The sequence below is a fragment of the Acartia tonsa genome, chromosome 4 (assembly GCF_053477335.1).
Source record: "Acartia tonsa isolate MP-2025a chromosome 4, ASM5347733v1, whole genome shotgun sequence".
Taxonomy (NCBI): domain Eukaryota; kingdom Metazoa; phylum Arthropoda; class Copepoda; order Calanoida; family Acartiidae; genus Acartia; species Acartia tonsa.
The window spans coordinates 49,905,011-49,929,985 of record NC_137263.1 but is presented as its reverse complement, the minus strand read 5'-3'; the positions used below and the strand labels follow the sequence as shown (position 1 = coordinate 49,929,985).

General features: G+C 46.1%; 1 protein-coding gene across 1 annotated transcript; it reads left to right on the top strand.

Moving 5' to 3' along the window:
• The first annotated feature begins 3 nt into the window (after positions 1 to 3).
• On the top strand, positions 4 to 24,644 carry LOC145318364 (dynein intermediate chain 2, ciliary-like). Its single transcript, XM_080159661.1, has 12 exons — positions 4 to 76; positions 389 to 455; positions 1,315 to 1,369; positions 8,624 to 8,743; positions 9,258 to 9,346; positions 10,563 to 10,642; positions 11,314 to 11,404; positions 12,069 to 12,160; positions 20,247 to 20,323; positions 20,755 to 20,824; positions 21,318 to 21,384; positions 22,945 to 24,644. The coding sequence occupies exons 1-12, from the start codon at positions 39 to 41 to the stop codon at positions 23,026 to 23,028; spliced, it is 930 nt and encodes a 309-aa protein (XP_080015787.1). The 5' UTR covers positions 4 to 38; the 3' UTR covers positions 23,029 to 24,644.
• The last annotated feature ends 331 nt before the right edge of the window (positions 24,645 to 24,975 follow it).

Below are 24,975 nucleotides of genomic sequence, written 5' to 3'. Positions count from 1 at the left end.
TTGTTAATGCAGACATCCATAATTATATTGTTGTTGGAATGTATGATGGTAATGTCGCTGTATATAATGTTAAAAGGTTTGCTTTTTTATACTTTAGATAACATATTATCTTAGGGGGTAAGGCACTGAACGATCAATTATAATAATAGTTATTTCTCGCATCGTATTATAAACGGCTTTCCGCGGATATAGAATGTACAATTATAAGATTAAAACTAGTTTTTTTAGCCCCGAGGTGCCGAAGGCACCGGCTAATATATGTTATAATAAAATATGTTATAAAAAAAAATTTGTGAGCATTACAGTAAAACCAACACAGTTGACTTAAAGAGTGTCTTGCGCTTATGTTATAGATAAATATATTAATGTTAAAATTTTATTTTTCCAGTGAAAGAAAAGGTCCAGTTTTGAGTTCAAGTTCTGGTAATGGAAAACATTTGGATGTAGTCTGGAAGGTAAATGAATATAATACAATAACTAGAAAATTGATGACAACATAAAATCATAGCTCTAAAATCAGAATGAGGGACAAACGAATAATAACTCTTGTAGAGTGTCAGAACTTAATAAGCAGATCTTAAGTTTTACAGGATATTGTAAAAGGACATACTTTTATTTTTATAATTTTATTATAGAGATGCATCGCTTATAACATCGTACCTTGTTGTCCTAGAAATTATTATTCTAAAAATCTGAGTAATAGATTAATTATATCATCCAAAAAAATTTTATGGACGCACGAACTTTCGGGTAACGATTATAGAGATGCTACGTTTTTAAATTGTACCTAACTGTTATAGGAAATATCACACAAAGTTTGAAATTGATAGAACAATTCTAACATTCTAAATTAAAGAAAATACATATTCATTACGGACGGACGGACCGACCATAATCTAAAAGAAATATTTAGAAAAATACATCAATAGAGTATATAACAAATATTGTTACAACATAAACAGGAAGAATAAGTTTGTTCAAGTTAAAAGTAATATGCCATTAAAAAATAGGTTATATTGGGCACTAGTTAGTCCTGCAGGGTTAAGGTCACCACAGGGATAAAAATAAGGGATGGATTCAGTTGTTGTTGTGGTAGCCATTGTATCGCCCGTCTATCCTTTATCATCAAATGGTTGGCCCGTATCAAGGCCAAGGAAAGTCGCAGCAGCCAGAGGATCGTTCCATAATGATTCAGCAGTTAGGTGGGTTGGGTCAGCAGGACAATTAAAGAGATGGTTGGTTGTATGGTTTCAGTACTCAACAGGCACTTTGAGAAATTAATTTAGTTTACTTTAAAACGTATTATTTTCGTAGGTAAAATGGAATAAGAAAAACCTGGATGGCTATCATAATTTTACCTCTATTGCAGGTTTTTTCATATTTGTTGACACTTTTTTTATTAGATTTTAAGTTACTGTGGTAATACGACAACCAGACGGACAGGCAGGTTACAGAGTTGCTTCGCTGGGACTTATGATAACAAACCCCCTGCACTAATCTTATTATATCACCATTTATCTCATGACCGCTGTTGACCCCGCAACCCAGCGGTCAAACTGGCCTGCCTAAATGTGGGGAGGGGACTCAAACATGCAGTTATCACGCGCTATTCACGCGATTATACAACCGGGAGGCGCTGCCTCCCCTTTTGCCACCGCTGCCCCCACAGCCTGTCTACCGCCGGGAGCTAAGCCCTAGCGTCCCACACCCCCTTCAAACCTAACCATTGTTATAATCTGTTGTATATATATAGTAAACATTCTCTGTAAATATTATTCAGTTTAAATATATAATTTCTGTATGATTGAATCCTGCTTGTTTGTTTTGGTAGAATAACTAAAGGCTAGGGCTCGTTGAATCCGAACTCGTTACCCTGTGGGCCGAGAACGCTCGGCTTACCAGAACTTGGTGTCAGCGTGTTTCAATCGAGCCTTACAGAAACTAGCCTATTCTACCTCTGATTGGACCCTTTGGCAAGTAAGGGGACAATCAGCCGCCAACTGAGAAGCCAACTGACCCGTGAGACGGCCTTTTTAGGTCGAATTTCCATCATTTTGAACGCAATATGTGGGCCTCTGGCCTACGGCAAGCAGATTTAGCCTGCTAAAAGCGCCAGTTAAGACGCTTTTTCCGTGCCGTGTAGGAGTAGCGCTAGGTGCGCAGCCACGGCAATCGGATAATTTAGCTCAGACGGCTACAGAACTGAGTCTAAATTGGCAAGTGTAGCTGGGACAAGCCCCAGGACACCCAGGCCAAACCTACGAGACAGACAGCTGGGTGCTGGTCTCCTTAAGAAGGCAATGTGTGGCTGCGAAGCTTCAGCACACAAGTAAGCCCTACCACTGCGACGGATAGCAGATTTTGAGCCACAGGCACGGCAGGACGGGACATTCCCTGCCGCTGCCTCCAAGGATTCGAACCCGAGGCGCTGCAGGACGGGCCATTCCCTGCCGCCATTTTCGGGATTCGAACCAGCGGCGCTGTAGGACGGGTCATTCCCTACCGCCGTCACCCCTCTGAACCTTGCAGGACGGACATTCCCTGCTGCCAGTGCTTCCAGAATCACACCTAGAGCTCCTAGTGATAACAACACATAAGTGTGTATAAATGTCAACCAAGTGATAAAAATAAATATAAAATTGTTGACCCAGTGATAATTAATAAGCTCTAGTGATTCGAAGCTACAGTCTAAGCCACCATGGTAAGCGATACCACCATAGCTGCGGTTCGGCCACCACCGAAGTTTCTGCCAACCCCAGCCGAACGAGAGGCCCCCTTGTCTCAAGGGCAGGACCTCCACTTCCCCTGCCATGTCAGGGTGAGGTTTCCTACTCCTGACCCTGCCCAGCATGTACAGGTTGATGCCATGATCGATTCTGGCAACCGTGTACCAGGGTCTGCTGTAATTTCTGAACACCTCATGCACGCGATGGGCGTGCAACGCATGTTGATTCCGGACAACACCCAAATCCTGACTGCTAACGAGGAAGGCCAGCCCCTCCAGGTAATAGGAAAATTAAAAGAGTTATATATGGCAGTCTCACACACCCTTATACTCCATCTATACCACGTGACTGTGGTCCGGAACCTCTCACACCCTCTGAACCTAGGAGGGTATTTTCTCAAGGAGTTCGGAACTAGGCTCTGTTTCGACATGCAACCACCTTGCTTGTGGGTGCGTGGGGAGTTTATCCCACTCCGTGGCGTCCCCATTGACCGGGAGACAGCCGAGAGAGAGCTAAGTTATGAGGGGCCTCTGCCAGGCCCCCTGCCAGAGCAGCCGCGTGTGGTTGAGAAAGGCACACACTGGGTGGACACTGAGCTCAACGCACACAAGGGGGCCAACCTGCTAGCCATGGGGTTGCCCCCAGTGCCCAAGGTGCCAAGGGAGAGCCTGCCAACAACGTTCCCTGAGATTGCCAGCCCTCCAGAGCCCATCTTCTCCGCCGACACTTTCATCAATGGCCAGCCGTGTCCACCTGGCCCCCTCTACCTGGGGCCCCCGGCCAGTCAGCCAGCCCAGCCTGAGCCCAGACCCGTCAAGTCGCGGTCTGAGGCACCCGGAGCCACACTCAACTCCCAGGCATCAGCCTCTCCCGGCGCCGAGCCCGTCAAGTCGCGGCCGGACGCCCACGGAGCCAAGGCTGGACCCAGCACCTCGGCCTCTCCCAGTACCGAGCCCGTCAAGTCGTGGCCGGACGCCCTCAGAGCCACCCCTGGCTCCGACACGTCAGCCCCTCCAGAAGCCGAGCCCGTCAAGTCGCAGCCGGTGGGTCCCGGAGCCAAAGCTGACCCCGCACCAGCCACGTATAGGCTAAGCGCTGTCACTCCAACTGATGGCCAGCCACCCCAGCTCCGCACAGCCAAGCGGGTGGTCCTGCCTGGCCGTGGGGTCATGGCAGTCCCTGTTGAGCTAGTAGGCCATCGCACCAAGGATGCCATCCAACTAGCTGCCCCAGAACAGAGGTTTGGGGAGGATCTTGTCATCCCAGAAGGCCTGTATGCCCACAGGCCTGGCTCCGCCACTGTGTTTCGAGTATTGGTGGTAAACGAAGGGGAGGTGCCCCTCCTGCTGGACGCCGGCCTCCCAGTGGCTGGGGAGCTGGTCAAGCCTGACATACTAGAGGTTTCTGATACGCCTCCCCCGCGCCTCCACTCGTTCCAAGAGCCTGCTGAGCCCCCAGAAATGCAGGAGTTGTGGGAGGCCCTGGAAATGGAAGACAACGAGTTCCTGCGCAAGGACCCCTTGCTCAAGAAGGAGGTCTGGACTATGTTATCAGAATACAGAGATGTCTTCTCCAATTCTACCCCCGGCTGCACAGATGTGGTCGAGCTGCAGCTGCGCCTCAAGCCAGGGACCCAGCCGATCCGCCAGAGATTTAGGGATCTGAACCCGCGGCAAGAGGCTGAACTGGAGAAACAGCTGGACACCTGGCTACAGGAGGGAGTTATAGAGCCGTCAGACTCCGCCTGGAGCAGCCCCCTGGTGCCCATCAAGAAGAAGGACGGGAGCACCCGCTGGGCCGTCGACTACAGAGCCCTCAACAAGTGCCTGGAACTGGACAGCTACCCCCTGCCTAGGATCCAGCAGTTGGTAGAACGAGCTGGAGGGCACCGTGTCTACAGTGCCTTAGACGCGGTGGCCGCATACTACACCATCCGTGTGTCCGAGGACAGCCGGCCCTGCACCGCCTTCACCACCCCCAGGGGCTTGTATCAATGGAAAAGGATGCCCTTTGGCCTGGCTACGGCACCGTCTGTCTATTCCAGGTTTATTGCAGGGGTCCTAAACCCACTAGGCACAGCCAACCTCCAGTCATACCTTGACGACGTCCTGACCTTCCACCAGGATACCTGGGCCCACCTGGCCAGGCTCCGAGAGGTCTTGGAAGCCCACCGCAGGGGAGGAATCCGCCTCAAGCCAGCCAAGACCAAGCTGTTTCGATCCAAGGTGGATTATCTGGGCCACACCCTCAGCCGTGAGGGGATAGCCATGCAGGAGGACTATATTGACCGTATCCTGGACTGGCCGGCCCCCAGCACCCCCAAGGATTTGCTGGCGCTACTGGGGTTCTTTGGATACTACCGCCTGTTCATCCCAGAGTATGCAGACCTCACCTACGAGATGAATCGGCAGAAGACGGCCAAGACCCTAACCTGGACGCCTGAGATGGAAGCCCAGCTGCTGCAACTCAAGGACAAGTTCCGCAAGGCCCCCATCCGAGCGCCGCCCAGGTTTGATTTGCCAGCGGTGTGCCAGCTCACCACAGACTTCAGCAGCCGCGCCATCTCTGCCATACTGAGTCAATGCCAGGATGGCAAGGAGAGGCTGATTGCCGCCGTGGGGCGCAAGACAACCGACCCTGAGACGCGCTACCCGTCCTGGAAGGGAGAGATGGCCGCCATTATGTATGGGATCCGAAAATTCCACGGCATCTTGTCCTACCGCAGCTTCCAGATCAACACTGATTCCTCAGCCTTGCTACAAATGAAATCACTGAACACATCCACAGGGATGGTGGCCCGCTGGCAGGAGGAGCTAGCGGCCTTAGATTTTACTGTCTGCCACCGGCCTGGCACCCAGAATACCAACGCCGACGCCCTCAGCCGCCGGGAAGACGCCAACATGCCAACGGCTAGCGCCGAAGAATTAGCAGAGCAGGCTGAGTATATCCACAACCTTTGCCAGCTAGGGGAGCCCGCAGCTAGCCGGCCCCCTGCCGCCCGACTGGATCCAGCTAGAGTATTGGAGGCCCAGACACAGGACCCCCTCCTGCTCCGTGTCCGCCAATGGGTGGCTGATGGCAAAGCCCCAACTAAGGCTGAGCTGCGTGGCAAGGAACGAGACGAGCAGCAGTACGCCAGCCGCTTCCCAGCCTTGGGGCTTGACGAGCATGGCTGCCTCACCACCACTGACCAGACCCTGACAGGGGAGAGGACAAGGTACCTGCTGCCTTCGGCCCTCCAGCAGGACGCGTTCTTTCTAGCCCATGGGACCCCCATGGCTGGGCACTTTGGGATGGACGCGACTATCGCCCGCGTTGCCATGCACTTCTGGTGGCCCAACCTGGCCCGTGACGTCCGTCTGATGGTTCAGACTTGCCCTGAGTGTGTCCAGAAGGTTACCAAGGAGAGACTGAAGCAAGGGATACACGTGCCCTCCCGCCAGGGGTATCCACAGCAAGTCCTATTTATCGACCTGGTGGGGCCACTGCCAGAGACCCCAGCTGGGAACCGCTATATCCTCACCTGCCAAGATGGGTTCAGCCGGTTTGTCAGCCTCTACGCCATCCCCAACAAGCGCACCCTCACGGTGGCTGAGACCCTGCTGCACCGCCACCTGGCCACGTTCGGATGCCCCCTGAAGATCCATTCCGACAATGGAATGGAGTTTACCGGCCAGGTATTCCAGGAACTGGCCTCCAGGCTTGAGATTGGCCTGACGCATCCACCACCCTACAACCCGCAGTCCAACCGAGTGGAGAGGTTTCATAGGACACTCAACACAGGCATGCGCCTGTTCCTAGACAGAGACGATAACAACTGGGAGCCCCACCTGACTGCCATTGCCTTCGCCTACAACACCAAGGCCTGCAGATCCACTGGCGTGACCCCGTTCCTGGCCTTCTTTGGGAGAGAGGCCAAACTTCCGGTGGACATGGTACTACGGCTGCCAGAGACCGAATATGCTTCAGTTCCAGCCAACGTCCAAGCTCTCTTGCAGCGCTACTATGCAGTGTATGATGCCATCCAGCAGAAGGAGGAGGGAGCCATCCGGAGGAGCGCGGCAGCTTACGAAGGCACGGCCAAGTATGAGGTTGGAGACTTGGTCTGGTACCTGGCCCCCCGCCTGGTGCCAGGGAAGGCAGCCAAGATTACCAAGAGATGGACTGGCCCCTGGAAAGTAGTGAGGCAAGCTACAGAAGTACATTATGTCATCAAACCTGCCTCTCCAGTAGCCAGGATCTCAGAAGTTACCGCGCATGTAGGCCGACTGCGCAAATACACTGGAGATGTGACTGCCCACCAGATACCAGCAGACATCCAAGTTGATATGGACGGCGACGAGGATGCCACCGAGCTGCCAGTTGGAGCGGCGGCGCCCGCAGCTAGCGACCCAGGACAGCTCCCAGTGCACCAGCCAGCCGCAGCCGCCCCACAGCCTAGCGGCCAGGATCGTGACCCAGTAGAGGAGAACCTGCAGGAGCAGCCCAACGAACCACCGCCGCCGCCGCCCGCTCCAGAGCCACCCAGGGATGCCATCTGGAATCCTGACGCGGACATGGAGAACCTGCCAGCCAGCAGCGAGCCTGTAGGAGAAGAACCAGCCACTGCGATGGAAGAGGCCGCCCCAGAAGACGAAGCTGAAGCCATGTGCCCCCTGTTGACGACAGCCATCCCCATCCGGGTAGGAGCTAGGAGACCAAGCAACCTGAATCAAGCAGGCGCCCCCATGGAGTTCTATGCGCCCTCTGCCATCATCATTCCCCCCTTAGGAACCACCAGAGTCAGCCTAGGCCTCCGTGTCCAGTTACCAGCTGAGGCAGAGCTAATCCTGCAGACGAGGCAAAATTTCCAGCGGCGGGGCTTGGCCGTCGCCAACCCACGCCTAGAAGCCAACCAGGAGCTGACAATGCTGATATCCAACCACAGTCAGACCGAGCAACGAGTGTCCCGGGGAGCCTGTGTAGCCCGAGCTGTCCTCCATCGAGCAGTGCCTCAAGAAGAGCCTGTCCTGCGCAGGCACAGGTTGTCGTATCCCCAGGTTCAAGGCCTGGTGGCTCGAGAGCCACGCAACCCTTGAAGGGGAGGTTGTGGTAATACGACAACCAGACGGACAGGCAGGTTACAGAGTTGCTTCGCTGGGACTTATGATAACAAACCCCCTGCACTAATCTTATTATATCACCATTTATCTCATGACCGCTGTTGACCCCGCAACCCAGCGGTCAAACTGGCCTGCCTAAATGTGGGGAGGGGACTCAAACATGCAGTGATCACGCGCTATTCACGCGATTATACAACCGGGAGGCGCTGCCTCCCCTTTTGCCACCGCTGCCCCCACAGCCTGTCTACCGCCGGGAGCTAAGCCCTAGCGTCCCACACCCCCTTCAAACCTAACCATTGTTATAATCTGTTGTATATATATAGTAAACATTCTCTGTAAATATTATTCAGTTTAAATATATAATTTCTGTATGATTGAATCCTGCTTGTTTGTTTTGGTAGAATAACTAAAGGCTAGGGCTCGTTGAATCCGAACTCGTTACCCTGTGGGCCGAGAACGCTCGGCTTACCAGATTACTACCAACAGACATCCGACCCTTTGTTTGCACAAATTTTATCTGTAAGCCTAAACATGTCCTTACATGTTAATTATTTGCGCCTGTTTATGGGCCAAAGCATTGATTTTATTGATGTAACACTCCTGATCTAGCAGCAATAGGTACAATTTTAAACGTCTATAGAATGATAGCCCATTATAGACAAGAAGTTTTTTCTCAATTATGTAAGAAAAATTTTTTTAACATCATCTAAGAAGTAAACATTGGACGGGCCGATTGACACAGTGTGAATAGAATCACATAAAATCAAGAAAAAAACAAAGTCTTCTTTAATTTAGGGGACGGTAAGGTGCGCAATTGGACCTTAGTAAAGCATTGTCTAAGATACACAGACCTCACCACTATTTACTTCATCAATAACCTTGTCAATATTGAGCTCAATACTCAACTTTATGATGGTAATATATATTTTTTCTGTAGCAATACTACTCTACAAGGTTTTGTTTTGGCCTGTTGGCTGGCGTGTCAGTGATGCAGATGATGGGTTATATTAAAGTTTCTTTCGCAAAACTGTCACAATTATTACGACATTTAATATCTTGAAGTATGAAGTATCAGTAAGTTTAAACAGTTGATAAGTTAAGCAGATTATGATCGGTCATGATAAGGACTTCTCAGCTGCAACTTTACTCAGCTGCATGGCTCAACACCTATAATGGCAGCCACACGGCTCAAAAAAATGACGAAGCCAATAAACCGAAACCATTTCCCTCAGTCGGTGCTGTGGATATAATAAAAAAATCCTTATAATAGTAACATGATCTCTGCTTATCTGTGTGTTTCTGTGTAGGTCTGTCTGAATGTTTGTACTGAAGGTTCTTGCTAAACCGCTATTCTTTACAGTGTATCTTAACATGATTTTAAAAGAAAACAACGTTTGCGGCATGTAAGACCTATGAATCAATTATCAAGGATTGAGAACCATAGCATTTAACCCTGAAGATGAGACAAAGTTTCTGGTTGGCACAGAATCTGGTAGGATACATCTCTGTACCACTGAGGTAAGACTAATAATACAAATAGGGGAGGAATTGAAGGATGATCTTTAAAATAACATAATTATCGTATAAAGTACTATAATGAAAACGTTATCATATAGCAAAAGTATGATGTAATAACAATTTCATTCTATTTAAATATTTTGAACAAATTATTCATGTAAGATTTGATTTTGTAGTTCAAACCTTTCCACTATCTTTGTACTTTTCTATCAAAAATTTAAAATTTAGACTAATTTCATCGCTTTTATTAAACTTATTATATTTAAGTATTCCTCTGAAATTCTGACAAGATACAGTGGTCACACAACTCCTATTAACAATATCAAATATTATTTTTTAGTATTCCTCTGAAATTCTGACAAGATACAGTGGTCATACAACTCCTATTAACAACAACAAATATTATTATTTAGTATTCCTCTGAAATTCTGACAAGATACAGCGGTCACACAACTCCTATTAACAACATCAAATATTATTATTTAGTATTCCTCTGAAATTCTGACAAGATACAGTGGTCATACAACTCCTATTAACAACAACAAATATTATTATTTAGTATTCCTCTGAAATTCTAACAAGATACAGTGGTCATACAACTCCTATTGACAATAATAAATATTATTATTTAGTATTCCTCTGAAATTCTAACAAGATACAGTGGTCATACAACTCCTATTAACAACAACAAATATTATTATTTAGTATTCCTCTGAAATTCTGACAAGATACAGTGGTCATACAACTCCTATTGACAATAATAAATATTATTATTTAGTATTCCTCTGAAATTCTAACAAGATACAGTGGTCATACAACTCCTATTAACAACAACAAATATTATTATTTAGTATTCCTCTGAAATTCTGACAAGATACAGTGGTCATACAACTCCTATTGACAATAATAAATATTATTATTTAGTATTCCTCTGAAATTCTAACAAGATACAGTGGTCATACAACTCCTATTAACAACAACAAATATTATTATTTAGTATTCCTCTGAAATTCTGACAAGATACAGTGGTCATACAACTCCTATTGACAATAATAAATATTATTATTTAGTATTCCTCTGAAATTCTAACAAGATACAGTGGTCACACAACTCCTATTAACAACATCAAATATTATTATTTAGTATTCCTCTGAAATTCTGACAAGATACAGCGGTCACACAACTACTATTAACAACATCAAATATTATTATTTAGTATTCCTCTGAAATTCTTACAAGATACAGCGGTCACACAACTCCTATTAACAACATCAAATGGAGCCCATTCATCGCCAGGTTAAATCAAAATTTAAAATAGTTGGAATATCGAAGAAGTTTGAATAAAAACATGCTAAAGGCCTATGATTTTTTTTAGGGGGGGTAGTTTTTAGTGGCTATTACCTACACAGGCTAAGATTTAGTAGAATCAAAACACTTTAAAGCAGTCAGACTGATGATGTTAATATGCCACTAAATGCGCTATAAATGGAAATTCTACACACACAGAAAGTGCAACCTTCAATGGCAGCTGAGAAAATCTAAATTTTGTTACCTGGTTAAGACATGTTAACACTCACATGGACAGGACTCAGTTATGCACTTCGGAGATACGGAAAGTGTCATGTTTGACGTCATAAAAAATACTTATAAACCCAACCCTTCTTCTATCATCCTTAATGACGTCACACATGACACTTTCCGTATCTCCCTCCACTTTTAATAATAATAGATATTTCTTTCATCGTATTATACACGGCTTTCCTCGGACTAGAATGTACAATTATAAGATTAAAATCAGTTTTTTAGACCCGAGGTGCCGAAGGCACGGACTAAAAAACTGGTTTTAATCTTATGATTGTACATTTTTATATTCGTAGAAAGCTGGATATAATACGATGCTAGACATAGTTTTTTCGAACCGGTTCCTATCCACCGGATTCGAATGAATACGAGAAAATGATATTTAGAGTATTTTTGAGCTGTGCCACTGAATTTATCCTAAAACTTTGGATCATGGAATATCAGGATCCAATCATCAGATTTGATCTCGGGGCCCAGGTATTTTATTAATTACACGTTACGTAAAATAGGTTGGTTGTTAGGTTGTAAAAATACAACATTTTTTATAAAAATGTTTTGTCAAAATAAAATCGTTATCTTTGCTGGTTGTACGTGTGAAAATCCGCCTATTAAAGATTAAAATTTTAGGATCATGGAAAGAAAACGAAGCAGCGGGTTTCGTCGTATTTTCACAGTAGCTTTTCTACTATTGCTAGCCCCTGCAAGCACCAATCATTAACATTTACCTAACCTAGCATAACCTAAAATATCCTATCAAAAGCTAGTGTGAAAATACGACGAAACCCGCTACTTCGTTTTCTTTCCATGATCAAAATTTTATTTATTAGTTCAAACTCTCTGCTGCAAAGTATATACTATGCAAGGAAAAGTTTAGGTTTAGGAATGTTTTAAATGTCGTCTTTTAATGTTTTTTCTTTAATTTAAAATTTAAGCAAAATTGACTTAAATTGCTAAAAATACATTTAAAAATTATAAAAATTATAAATTTGTATCATTGTTTACGGGAATTTACACAAAAAATAGGCTTACATCTGAAAAATGACTTTCAAGGATCGTTTGAAAAAAAACATAATGATAAAATTTTGATTTAAATTACTTATAAAGCCATCTGTGTAAGTGTATTTAATAATTTTTTTAAAAGGTAACAGATATATGTTGGTCCCCCTACTCGAGTACAGTATTTGCCGCGTGTTCTATGGACGGAAAGGTTCATGTTTATGATCTCAATATCAGGTACAATAAGTCGTATTCAAAGTAGTTCAGGTATAAAAAGGGATAGGACTATAAGTGATTAATTGAGGCGAATCTCCAATGATGATACACAAAATTACCTGTTCTGTAGATTACAATTAGAGGTTGAAACTTTTAGACACTTAACTTAATGAACCAACCAAACAAAATTCAATTAAAGTACCCAAAGGAATAAGAAAATGTTATGATAAAATTTTTAAGACTAGTGTAATAAACAGCCCAATGTCCCCTCCCTCCCTGAGTTAGGTGTGCTTATTATTGCCTACAAAAATGGATGTAGAATATACGTCGATATTATGACAGGGGCAAATTTGGCTTGCTATCATGGAACTCGTTTATTGGTCAGTTAGTTCATCTAGCAGGAGAGGAGTAAATGTAAACTATAAAATCTAGTGTAGGATTAAAGTAATAGTCTGGTAAGCCGAGCGTTCTCGGCCCACGGGGTAACGAGTTCGGATTCAACGAGCCCTAGCCTTTAAGTATTCTACCAAACAAACAAGCAGGATTCAATCATACAGAAATTATATATTTAAAACTGAATAATATTTACAAGTTATGTTTACTATATATATACAACAAAATATAACAATGGTTAGGTTTGAAGGGGGTGTGGGGCGCTAGGGCTTAGCGCCCGACGGTAGACAGGCTGTGGGGGCAGCGGTGGTAAAAGGGGAGGCAGCGCCTCCCGATTATATAAGCGCGTGAGGGACTCGTGATAGTTGCATGTTCAAGTCCCCTCCCCACATTTAGGCAGGCTAGTTTGACCGCTGGGTGCGGGGTCAACAGCGGTCATGAGATGGATAGTGATATAATAGGATTAGTGCGGGGGGTTTGTTATCATAAGTCACAGCGAAGCAACTCTGTAAACGGCCTGTCCGTCTGGGTGTCGTATTACCACAACCTCCCCTTCAAGGGTTGCGTGGCTCCTGAGCCACCAGGCCTTGAACCTGGGGATACGACAGCCGGCTCCTGCGCCGGACAGGCAGTTCTTGGGGCACAGCTCGATGGAGGACAGCTCGGGCTACACAGGCTCCCTGGGACACTCGTTGCTCGGTCTGACTGTGGTTGGTGATCAGCATTGTCAGCTCCTGGTTGGCTTCTAGGCGTGGGTTGGCGACGGCCAGGCCTCGCCGCTGGAAATTTTGCCTCGTCTGCAGGATCAGTTCTGTCGCGGCTGGTAGCTGGACACGGAGGCCTAGGCAGACTCTGGTGGTTCCTAAGGGTGGAATGGTGATGGCAAAGGGTGCATAGAACTCCATGGGGGCGCCTGCTTGATTCAGGTTGCTTGGCCTCCTAGCTCCTACCCGGATGGGGATGGCTGTCATCAGCAGGGGGCACATGGCTTCTTCTTCTGGGGCGGCTTCTTCCATCGCAGTGGCTGGCTCTTCTCCTGCAGGCTCGCTGCTGGCTGGCAGGTTCTCCATGTCCGCGTCAGGGTTCCAGATGGCATCTCTGAGTGGCTCTGGAGCGGGCGGCGGCGGCGGTGGTTCGTTGGGCTGCTCCTGCAGGTTTTCCTCCACTGGGTCACGATCTTGGCCGCTAGGCTGTGGGGCGGCTGCAGCTGGCTGGTGCACTGGGAACTCTCCTGGGTTGCTAGCTGCGGGCGCCGCCGCTCCAACTGGCAGCTCGGTGGCATCCTCGTCGCCGTCCATGTCAACTTGGATGTCTTCTGGGATCTGGTGGGCAGTCACATCTCCGGTGTATTTGCGCAGTCGGCCTACATGCGCGGTAACTTCTGAGATCCTGGCTACTGGAGAGGCAGGTTTAATGACATAATGGACTTCTGTAGCTTTCCTCACTACTTTCCAGGGGCCAGTCCATCTCTTGGTAATCTTGGCTGCCTTCCCTGGCACCAGGCGGGGGGCCAGGTACCAGACCAAGTCTCCAACCTCATACTTGGCCGTGCCTTCGTAAGCTGCCGCGCTCCTCCTGATGGCTCCCTCCTCCTTCTGCTGGATGGCATCATACACTGCATAGTAGCGCTGCAAGAGAGCTTGGACGTTGGCTGGAACTGAAGCATATTCGGTTTCTGGCAGCCGTAGCACCATGTCCACCGGAAGTTTGGCCTCTCTCCCAAAGAAGGCCAGGAACGGGGTCACACCAGTGGATCTGCAGGCCTTGGTGTTGTAGGCAAAGGCGATGGCAGGCAGGTGTGGCTCCCAGTTGTTATCGTCTCTGTCTAGGAACAGGCGCATGCCTGTGTTGAGCGTCCTATGAAACCTCTCCACTCGGTTGGACTGCGGGTTGTAGGGTGGTGGATGTGTTAGGCCAATCTCGAGCCTGGAGGCCAGTTCCTGGAATACCTGGCCGGTAAATTCCATTCCATTGTCGGAATGGATCTTCAGGGGGCATCCGAACGTGGCCAGGTGGCGGTGCAACAGGGCTTCAGCCACCGTGAGGGTGCGCTTGTTGGGGATGGCGTAGAGGCTGACAAACCGGCTGAATCCATCTTGGCAGGTGAGGATGTAGCGGTTCCCAGCTGGGGTTTCTGGCAGTGGCCCCACCAGGTCGATGAATAGGACTTGCTGTGGATACCCCTGGCGGGAGGGCACGTGGATCCCCTGCTTCAGCCTCTCCTTGGTAACTTTCTGGACACACTCAGGGCAGGTTTGTACCATCAGGCAGACGTCACGGGCCAGGTTGGGCCACCAGAAGTGCATGGCAACGCGGGCGATAGTTGCGTCCATCCCAAAGTGCCCAGCCATGGGGGTCCCATGGGCTAGAAAGAACGCGTCCTGCTGGAGGGCCGAAGGCAGCAGGTATCTTGTCCTCTCTCCTGTCAGAGTCTGGTCAGTGGTGGTGAGGCAGCCGTGCTCGTCAAGCCCCAGGGCTGGGAAGCGGCTGGCGTACTGCTGCTCGTCTCGTTCCTTGCCACGCAGCTCAGCCTTGGTTGGGGCCTTGCCATCAGCCACCCATTGGCGGACACGGAGCAGGAGGGGGTCCTGTGTCTGGGCTTCCAATACTCTAGCTGAATCCAGTCGGGCGGCAGGGGGCCGGCTAGCTGCCGCCTCCCCTAGCTGGCAAAGGTTGTGGATATACTCAGCCTGCTCTGCTAATTCTTCGGCGCTAGCCGTTGGCATGTTGGCATCTTCCCGGCGGCTGAGGGCGTCGGCGTTGGTATTCTGGGTGCCAGGCCTGTGGCAGACGGTAAAGTCTAAGGCCGCTAGCTCCTCCTGCCAGCGGGCCACCATCCCTGTGGATGTGTTCAGTGATTTCATCTGTAGCAGGGCAGAGGAATCAGTGTTGATCTGGAAGCTGCGGTAGGACAAGATGCCGTGGAATTTTCGGATCCCATAGATAATGGCGGCCATCTCTCCCTTCCAGGACGGGTAGCGCGTCTCAGGGTCGGTTGTCTTGCGCCCCACGGCGGCAATCAGCCTCTCCTTGCCCTCCTGGCATTGACTCAGTATGGCAGAGATGGCGCGGCTGCTGAAATCTGTGGTGAGCTGGAACACTGCTGGCAAATCAAACCTGGGCGGCGCTCGGATGGGGGCCTTGCGGAACTTGTCCTTGAGTTGCAGCAGCTGGGCTTCCATCTCAGGCGTCCAGGTTAGGGCCTTGGCCGTCTTCTGCCGATTCATCTCGTAGGTGAGGTCTGCATACTCTGGGATGAACAGGCGGTAGTATCCAAAGAAGCCCAGCAACGCCAGCAAATCCTTGGGGGTGCTAGGGGCTGGCCAGTCCAAGATGCGGTCAATATAGTCCTCTTGCATGGCTATCCCCTCACGGCTGAGGGTGTGACCCAGATAATCCACCTTGGACCGGAACAACTTGGTCTTGGCTGGCTTGAGGCGGATCCCTCCCCTACGGTGGGCTTCCAAGACCTCGCGGAGCCTGGCCAGGTGGGCCCAGGTATCCTGATGGAAGGTCAGGACGTCGTCAAGGTATGACTGGAGGTTGGCTGTGCCTAGTGGGTTTAGGACCCCTGCAATAAACCTGGAATAGACAGACGGTGCCGTAGCCAGGCCAAAGGGCATCCTTTTCCATTGATACAAGCCCCTGGGGGTGGTGAAGGCGGTGCAGGGCCGGCTATCCTCAGACACACGGATGGTGTAGTATGCGGCCACCGCGTCTAAAGCACTGTAGACACGGTGCCCGCCAGCTCGTTCCACCAACTGCTGGATCCTAGGCAGGGGGTAGCTGTCCAGCTCCAGACACTTGTTGAGGGCTCTGTAGTCGACGGCCCAGCGGGTGCTCCCGTCCTTCTTCTTGATGGGCACCAGGGGGCTGCTCCAGGCGGAGTCCGACGGCTCTATAACTCCTTCCTGTAGCCAGGTGTCCAGTTGTTTCTCCAGTTCAGCCTCTTGCCGCGGGTTCAGATCCCTAAATCTCTGGCGGATCGGCTGGGTCCCTGGCTTGAGGCGCAGCTGCAACTCAACCACATCTGTGCAGCCAGGGGTAGAATTGGAGAAGACGTCCCTGTACTCTGACAACGTAGTCCAGACCTCCTTCTTGAGCAAGGGGTCCTTGCGTAGGAACTCATTGTCTTCCATCTCCAGGGCCTCCCACAACTCCTGCATGTCTATAGGCTCAGCAGGTTCTTGGAACGAGTGGAGACGCGGGGGAGGCGTATCAGAGACCTCTAAAATGTCAGGTTTGACCAGCTCCCCTGCCACTGGGAGGCCAGCATCCAGCAAGAGGGGCACCTCCCCCTCATTGACCACCAGTACTCTAAACACAGTGGCAGAGCCAGGCCTGTGGGCATACAGGCCCTCTGGAATAACAAGGTCCTCCCCAAACCTCTGTTCTGGGGCAGCTAGTTGAATGGCATCCTTGGTGCGATGGCCTACTAGCTCAACAGGGACCGCCATAACCCCGCGGCCAGGCAGGACCACCCGCTTGGCTGTGCGGAGCTGGGGTGGTTGACCGTCAGTTGGAGTGACAGCGCTTAGCCTATACGTGGCTGGTGCGGGGTCAGCCTTGGCTCCGGGACCCACCGGCCGCGACTTGACGGGCTCGGCTTCTGGAGGGGCTGACGTGTCGGAGCCAGGCGTGGCTCCGGGGGCGTCCGGCCATGATTTGACGGGCTCGGCGCTGGGAGAGGCCAAAGTGCTGGGTCCAGCTTTGGCTCCGTGGGCGTCCGGCCGCGACTTGATGGGCACGGCGCCGGGAGAGGCTGGGGCCTGAGAGTTGAGTGTGGCTCCGGGTACATCAGACCGCGACTTGACGGGTCTGGACTCGGGCTTGGCTGGTGGACTGGCTGGAGGTCCCAGGTAGAGGGGGCCAGGTGGACACGGCTGGCCGTTGATAAAAATGTCGGCGGAGAAGATTGGTTCTGGAGGGCTGGCAATCTCAGGAAACGTTGTTGGCAGGCTCTCCCTTGGCACCTTGGGCACTGGGGGCAACCCCATGGCTAGCAGGTTAGCTCCCTTGTGTGCGTTGAGCTCAGCGTCCACCCAGTGTGTGCCTTTCTCAACCACACGCGGCTGCTCAGGCAGTGGGCCTGGCAGAGGCCCCTCATAGCTTAGCTCTCTCTCGGCTGTCTCCCGGTCAATGGGGACGCCACGGAGTGGGATAAACTCCCCACGCACCCACAAGCAAGGTGGTTGCATGTCGAAACAGAGCCTAGTTCCGAACTCCTTGAGAAAATACCCTCCTAGGTTCAGAGGGTGTGAGAGATTCCGGACCACAGTCACGTGGTATAGATGGAGTATAAGAGTGTGTGAAACTGCCATATATAACTCTTTTAATTTCCCGATTACCTGGAGGGGCTGGCCTTCCTCATTAGCAGTCAGGATCTGGGTGTTGTCCGGAATCAACATGCGTTGCACACCCATCGCGTGCATGAGATGCTCAGAAATTACAGCAGACCCTGGTACACGGTTGCCAGAATCAATCATGGCATCAACCTGTACATGCTGGGCAGGGTCAGGAGTAGGAAACCTCACCCTGACATGGCAGGGGAAGTGGAGGTCCTGCCCTTGAGACAAGGGGGCCTCTCGTTCGGCTGGGGTTGGCAGAAACTTTGGTGGTGGCCGCACCGCAGCTATGGTGGTATCGCTTACCATGGTGGCTTAGACTGTAGCTTCGAATCACTAGAGCTTATTAATTATCACTTGGTCAACAATTTTATATTTATTTTTATCACTTGGTTGACATTTATACACAATGATGTGTTGTTATCACTAGGAGCTCTAGGTGTGATTCTGGAAGCACTGGCAGCAGGGAATGTCCGTCCTGCAAGGTTCAGAGGGGTGACGGCGGTAGGGAATGACCCGTCCTACAGCGCCGCTGGTTCGAATCCCGAAAAATGGCGGCAGGGAATGGCCCGTCCTGCAGCGCCTCGGGTTCGAATCCTGGGAGGCAGCGGCAGGGAATGTCCCGTCCTGCCGTGCCTGTGGCTCAAAATCTGCTATCCGTCGCAGTGGTAGGGCTTACTTGTGTGCTGAAGCTTCGCAGCCACACATTGCCTTCTTAGGGAGACCAGCACACAGCTGTCTGTCTCGTAGGTTTGGCCTGGGTGTCCTGGGGCTTGTCCCAGCTACACTTGCCAATTTAGACTCAGTTCTGTAGCCGTCTGAGCTAAATTATCCGATTGCCGTGGCTGCGCACCTAGCGCTACTCCTACACGACACGGAAAAAGCGTCTTAACTGGCGCTTTTAGCAGGCTAAATCTGCTTGCCGTAGGCCAGAGGCCCACATATTGCGTTCAAAATGATGGAAATTCGACCTAAAAAGGCCGTCTCACGGGTCAGTTGGCGGCTGATTGTCCCCTTACTTGCCAAAGGGTCCAATCAGAGGTAGAATAGGCTAGTTTCTGTAAGGCTCGATTGAAACACGCTGACACCAAGTTCTGGTAAGCCGAGCGTTCTCGGCTCACGGGGTAACGAGTTCGGATTCAACGAGCCCTAGCCTTTAAGTATTCTACCAAACAAACAAGCAGGATTCAATCATACAGAAATTATATATTTAAAACTGAATAATATTTACAAGTTATGTTTACTATATATATACAACAAAATATAACAATGGTTAGGTTTGAAGGGGGTGTGGGGCGCTAGGGCTTAGCGCCCGACGGTAGACAGGCTGTGGGGGCAGCGGTGGTAAAAGGGGAGGCAGCGCCTCCCGATTATATAAGCGCGTGAGGGACTCGTGATAGTTGCATGTTCAAGTCCCCTCCCCACATTTAGGCAGGCTAGTTTGACCGCTGGGTGCGGGGTCAACAGCGGTCATGAGATGGATAGTGATATAATAGGATTAGTGCGGGGGGTTTGTTATCATAAGTCACAGCGAAGCAACTCTGTAAACGGCCTGTCCGTCTGGGTGTCGTATTACCACAACAGTAATTATATCCATCTTACAAAAGATCCATGAAATGGCTGTAAAGACTGATATATGATTTATAGGGAAGCTTATTTGATACACGTTGTTGTTTTTATTTTATCATAAATGTGTTTTGAAACAATTTGGTTTAAAACTTTTTAGACTTAGACAACAATTTTCATCCACAGTTTCAGTTCTAATAACAGTTTCGAAGCCATGCTAAATAAATATTAATTTTCTTGATTTGATATTGTCATCTTTTTAAAAGCGAAGCTTTTCTATAAATAGGGTCGGTCCGTCCGTCCGTCCGTCCGAGACAGATAGCTTTTTTTGTTAATTTAGGCATGTTAGAATTGTCCTATCGATTTCAAACTTTGGTGATTCCTGTGATAGTTAGGTACGATTTAGAAAGCGTAGCAACTATATAATTATTACCAGAATGTCCGTACGTCCATTTTAAGCATGTTGACTTTTTACTTTTTTAACAACAAATTTTTATGTGATCAAATTATCCGAATGTTCTGATTTTTGGTATACTGATATCTGGGAGAACAAAGTACAATATTATAAGCAAATCAACTCTATAATCAAGTCCTAAAAATGTAAGTATGTCCATTAACATTATCCTGTATCAAGCAGTTTTTCAACAAATTTACTTACAATTTTGCTTCAACTCCTATACATTTATATTCCGATTATCAGTTCTGACACTATACAAGTGTTAATGTCTGTTTGTTCTACCGTTTCAGTGCTTCGCTTTTATGGATGTTGTCATCCTTGTTAAAGTATATTGTTTTGTGTATAGTAAATATCGTTCCCTGACATGTCAGAGTATAGTGGCAAAGAAGAAGGCAGTTCTCAATACAGTCAATTTTAATCCAGGTATCATTAATAATGAAGCTGTTTATAGTGCTTTAAAAAAATGACGTAATACTGGCGGCCTACCAATAGTAATTTATTTTTTGAATTGGCCTATCGTTGGTCATTTGTATTGTATGACATCATTTCTTATAGGCACTTTAAAGAACTTCTAATAATTATTAATATGTCCATGATTTTACAATGGGTTCGGCAGATGCAGCCGCATTTAGCCGCCCAGGTCGATGAAGTCACACCCTCAACAGAAGATGCGCGGCTTTGATGAAACCGTTAAAAGTAGTAGTCAGCCGATTCGGCATAAAGGAATTCGCAGTTGCACTGCTACCGTGCGGCTTAATTTTTCCAATGGATTACAAAAGGCATGATAACGTCCACAAAGAGTCCTAGCTGTTTAAACTAAACTTTAATAAGCTTTTTATTTATTGTTATTTTAGAAGACCCAATACTGTTGGTTGGTGATAGCAGGGGCATTGTTCATTCTCTAAAATTATCTCCCAATCTAAGGTAATATGTTTATCCTTATAATAAAGTAACAGGGTGTTTGTCTGCTTATACCGAAGGGTCTCGCTAACAACTGAACCGATATGGTTCTCCTTTACAGGGTAGCTTCTCATGGGTCATGGGAAGGTTTATAACTATTTTTGGTTAGAGGACCGCCACCCGGAGAAATCGCCCACTCCAATTTTTTTTACTTTTCTTTTAAATCTAAAATAAAAATAAGGTTATGGGATTATAATGGACTAACTTATTACAATTTCATGTCCAATCTACACAATGCAATGTTTGGATCATGGAAAGAAAACGAAGTAGCGAGTTTCATCGTATTTTTATAGTAGATTTGATAGATTATTTTAGGTTAGGTTAGGTAAATGTTAATGATTGCCCCACAGGGTTAGAGCCCCCCACAGCTACTGAGAAAATACGACGAAATCCGCTACTTCATTTTCTTTCTATGATCCGAAGGTTTTGATAAGGGATACATAAAGAACTATTATAGAAAAAGATGTGCAGCTAGTAAACGAGCGGTCAAGCATGGAAACACAAGAATGATTAAACAGATAGAGGTAAATTATTATAAGACTAGCGGAAACGCCTCTAGAGGCCTCTAAAAAAGAGTTATTTAGTTAAAAAAGAAATTAGGGGCGATTTCTCTTGGGTGATTATATGTACATGACTAAGTTTTGTTAGCGCCAAGGGGCCGAAGGCCCGGGCTAACAAAAGTTGCATAAATATTATGGTTTTTATTTAAACGACACGTCACCCTATTTTTCAGTATGGTTCAGAACCGGTTCTAATCCAGCGGTTTCGAAGCCAAACCGAAAAATATATTCTCATGTTGGTTATGATGAAAAGTTTTGCTGCAAAAATGAAATAACGAGGTTGACAACATCCATAATATATCTCTGAAATCTGAAGGAAGGACAAACAAACAATTACTATTGTAGAGTGTTAGTACTTAAGTTTGAACGAAAATATACATATATTTGTAGCAAATTACAGAAGAAAACACATTTTTATATTTCAATTGTTAATTCTAACATGTCTAAATTATCGTAAAGAGCTAACAGTTACGGACAGATGGATCAACCTAATTGTAGAAAAGCTTCGCTTTTAAAACAAACATAACAATGCAAATTTTATGTTTGTCTTTTCTCTGTTGAATGTTTGCATAACAAGTTGAAAATATGGAAACCAAAATTTGATTCTTTGCTTTTATATATTTAATTCTAATTTCAAAAAGCACAAAAACATTTTTCTTAATGTATAAGATGCAGTAAAAATTGGAGTCTCGGCATAAAGTGATTTTTAAAAGCGAAGCTTTTCTATAATTAGGGTCAGTCCGTACGTCCGTACGTCCGTCCGTCCGAGATAGATAGCTTTTATTCGTTAATTTAGGCATGTTAGAATTGTCCTATCGATTTCAAACTTTGCATGATGAATCCTGTAGTAGTTGGGTACGATTTAGAAAGCGTAGCAACTCTATAATCACTACCAGAATGTCCGTACGTCCATTTTAAACATGTTGATTTTTCTACTTTTTTAACAACAAATTTTAAGTGTTTTAATTATCCGTTTGATCTGATTTTTGGTATATTGATTCCTGGGACAACAAAGAACAATATTATAAGCGGAGCAACTCTATAATCAAGTCCAAAAATAGAAGTATGTCCATAAACATTATCCTATTTTTAAGCAGTTTTTTAACAAATTTACCTACAATTTTGATTCGACATTTATACATTTATGTTCCGATTTTTCAGTTCAGATACTATACAAGTGTTAATGTCAGTTTGTCCTACCGTTTCAGTGCTTCGCTTTTATGGATGTTGTCATCCTTGTTATGGTATTTTTAACTGTTTTTGTAATATCTTAGAAAGATAAATTCATTTTACATGTGGTAATCGACTTTTTAAAAGTGATGCTTTTCTATAATTAGATTAGATCCGTATCAGCCAATCGGTTTAGTATTTATCTAAATCTTAAGCTACAGACAATAAACCTTACTTAAAGTCTGATGCTTTGAGTTTTTAACACTAACCATTCGTCCTACCTAATAAACCTTACTACTTTATATAAAAGGATAGATGAATGCAAGAAACATACATCCTACTACTTTTTTCTAGGTTGAAAAGTTGGAGCGAGTAATTAAACAAGTGAGCCTACCTATCGACTCCTCCTCCAGCGAGGAAGAAGTGCCAGAATATTAAACACTCTTGCTTATAACATAAAACCAGTTTTGTAGGCCCAGAGTGCTATACATGATTTTTCAGCATGGCTTAGAACCGGTTTTAAGCATTAAACAATAATCATGCATCATATAAATTTATTGTTTATGTGTTTTTCTTTAGAAATAAATTTAAAAATCATTTAATAGCAAATATATAAATATTTATAAAATATTGAGAACCAAAAATTATTATTATTTTACCCTGGTAAATATTATGTTTATAAGCTAAGCATCTCTATGATTAAGTCTTAAATGTAGTTTGTCCTAGTCGGTGTAGTCTGAACAAGTAGTTGGAGATATGATTGGTTCGAAACTCGGCACATACTTTATTTACGTTAGAAATAAATCCTGTACTACTACTATGTTAGATACATGGTGCAAAGTTAATAGGAAGGTACGGAATAATACTCAGTCCATAAACTCATAACCTGTGAACAGATTAGAGTTGTAAAATTAAATTATAGTTGCAAAAAGATTGGGTACCTAAGTCCTGTATTGGTAACACTATTGTCTATTGATATATATCCCCAATGATTAGACATCACATTACCACTTCTATAAATTACAATTAGTGGTCGAAACGTTTGGACACTCAACTTAATAAATCAACCAATAAGAATTCATTAAAAGTCCCCAAAGTGGTTGAGCCAACGATTAAGAAAACAGTATTAAAAAAATTTGGGGACTAGTGTAATAAACAGTCCATTGTCCCCTCTCTCCCTGCTTACTTCTTAACTCTTGATGTTAATTATAAGTTTACAAGGTTATCAATCAAAATTGAGAAGCGCTCACATCTTGAATAAACCTTGTAATTTCAAGAATAAACTTTTTGACATGGAAAGGTCATAGCTGGGATTGAATAAGATTGAAAGGATGTAATAAGAGTCAGGGATATGGCACATTAAGATATTCTTTTCCAGTATGGATTTGAAACCTTATAATATTTGCTGGATTAGAACTGGTTCTATACTATACTAAAAATCCATGTATAGCATCGTATTACAGATAGTTTTCTACGAATATGGTAATACTAATCATAAAATTAATACCAGTTTAGTTAGCCCGTGACTTCGGGTCTTTCGAGCTAACAAAATTGATTTCAATCTTACAATTTGTCATTACAAGATCCGCGGAAAGCTATATATAATACGATGCGATAAATATTTATTCTTTTCCTAAATTTTTCAACCAATTTACTATTTGAATATTTTATATGTTTACTATCTTGACTAAATTTTAAACTAGTGGCTACTCCCCTAGCTGCTAAAACTTTGTCTCAGAAAAAAGTTAAAGTCGCATCCTTAAATAAAATCTAGTTTTTTTAATAAAAAATAGTGTGAGCAAATGACCCCATATAATACAAATGACCAATGATAGGCCAATACACAGACTAAATTACCATTGTCAGGCCGGTATACATTTTAATTGACAAATGGTAAGCCAGTATTACGTCGAGTACGTCATTTTGTATAGGCACTATAAAAAGCATAATGCGGAGTTTATCTACTTATGGCAAGAAAGTTAGAAACATTTTGTGCACCAATATAAAGCTTCTGAGCTTTCAAGCTCTATCAAAATACAATTGTTTTTCTTACCTAGCATTTATGACTTATCTTTTTTATTTTATATTAAAAGATTTTTGAAAATTAAATACAAATTTTTTGGGCCAAAAGAACGTCTGTTTTCTTGCATACCCATATACTAGGTCACATCAACTACTCAATGTCCTGAACCCCTGCACCCCCCCTCGTGTCCTTCTGGGCGCCCCCGTTGCCCCCCTGTGCACCCTGTGTAGCCCCCTCAAGCACACGCATTCTTCTTTTACTGCGGCGCGGCGTTTCCTGGGTATTTAAACCAGCCACACAAGGTTAAAAGTGGATGTTTTTTATCTGTTTTGATATAAACTCAATTAAACCAGTTTTAAGTA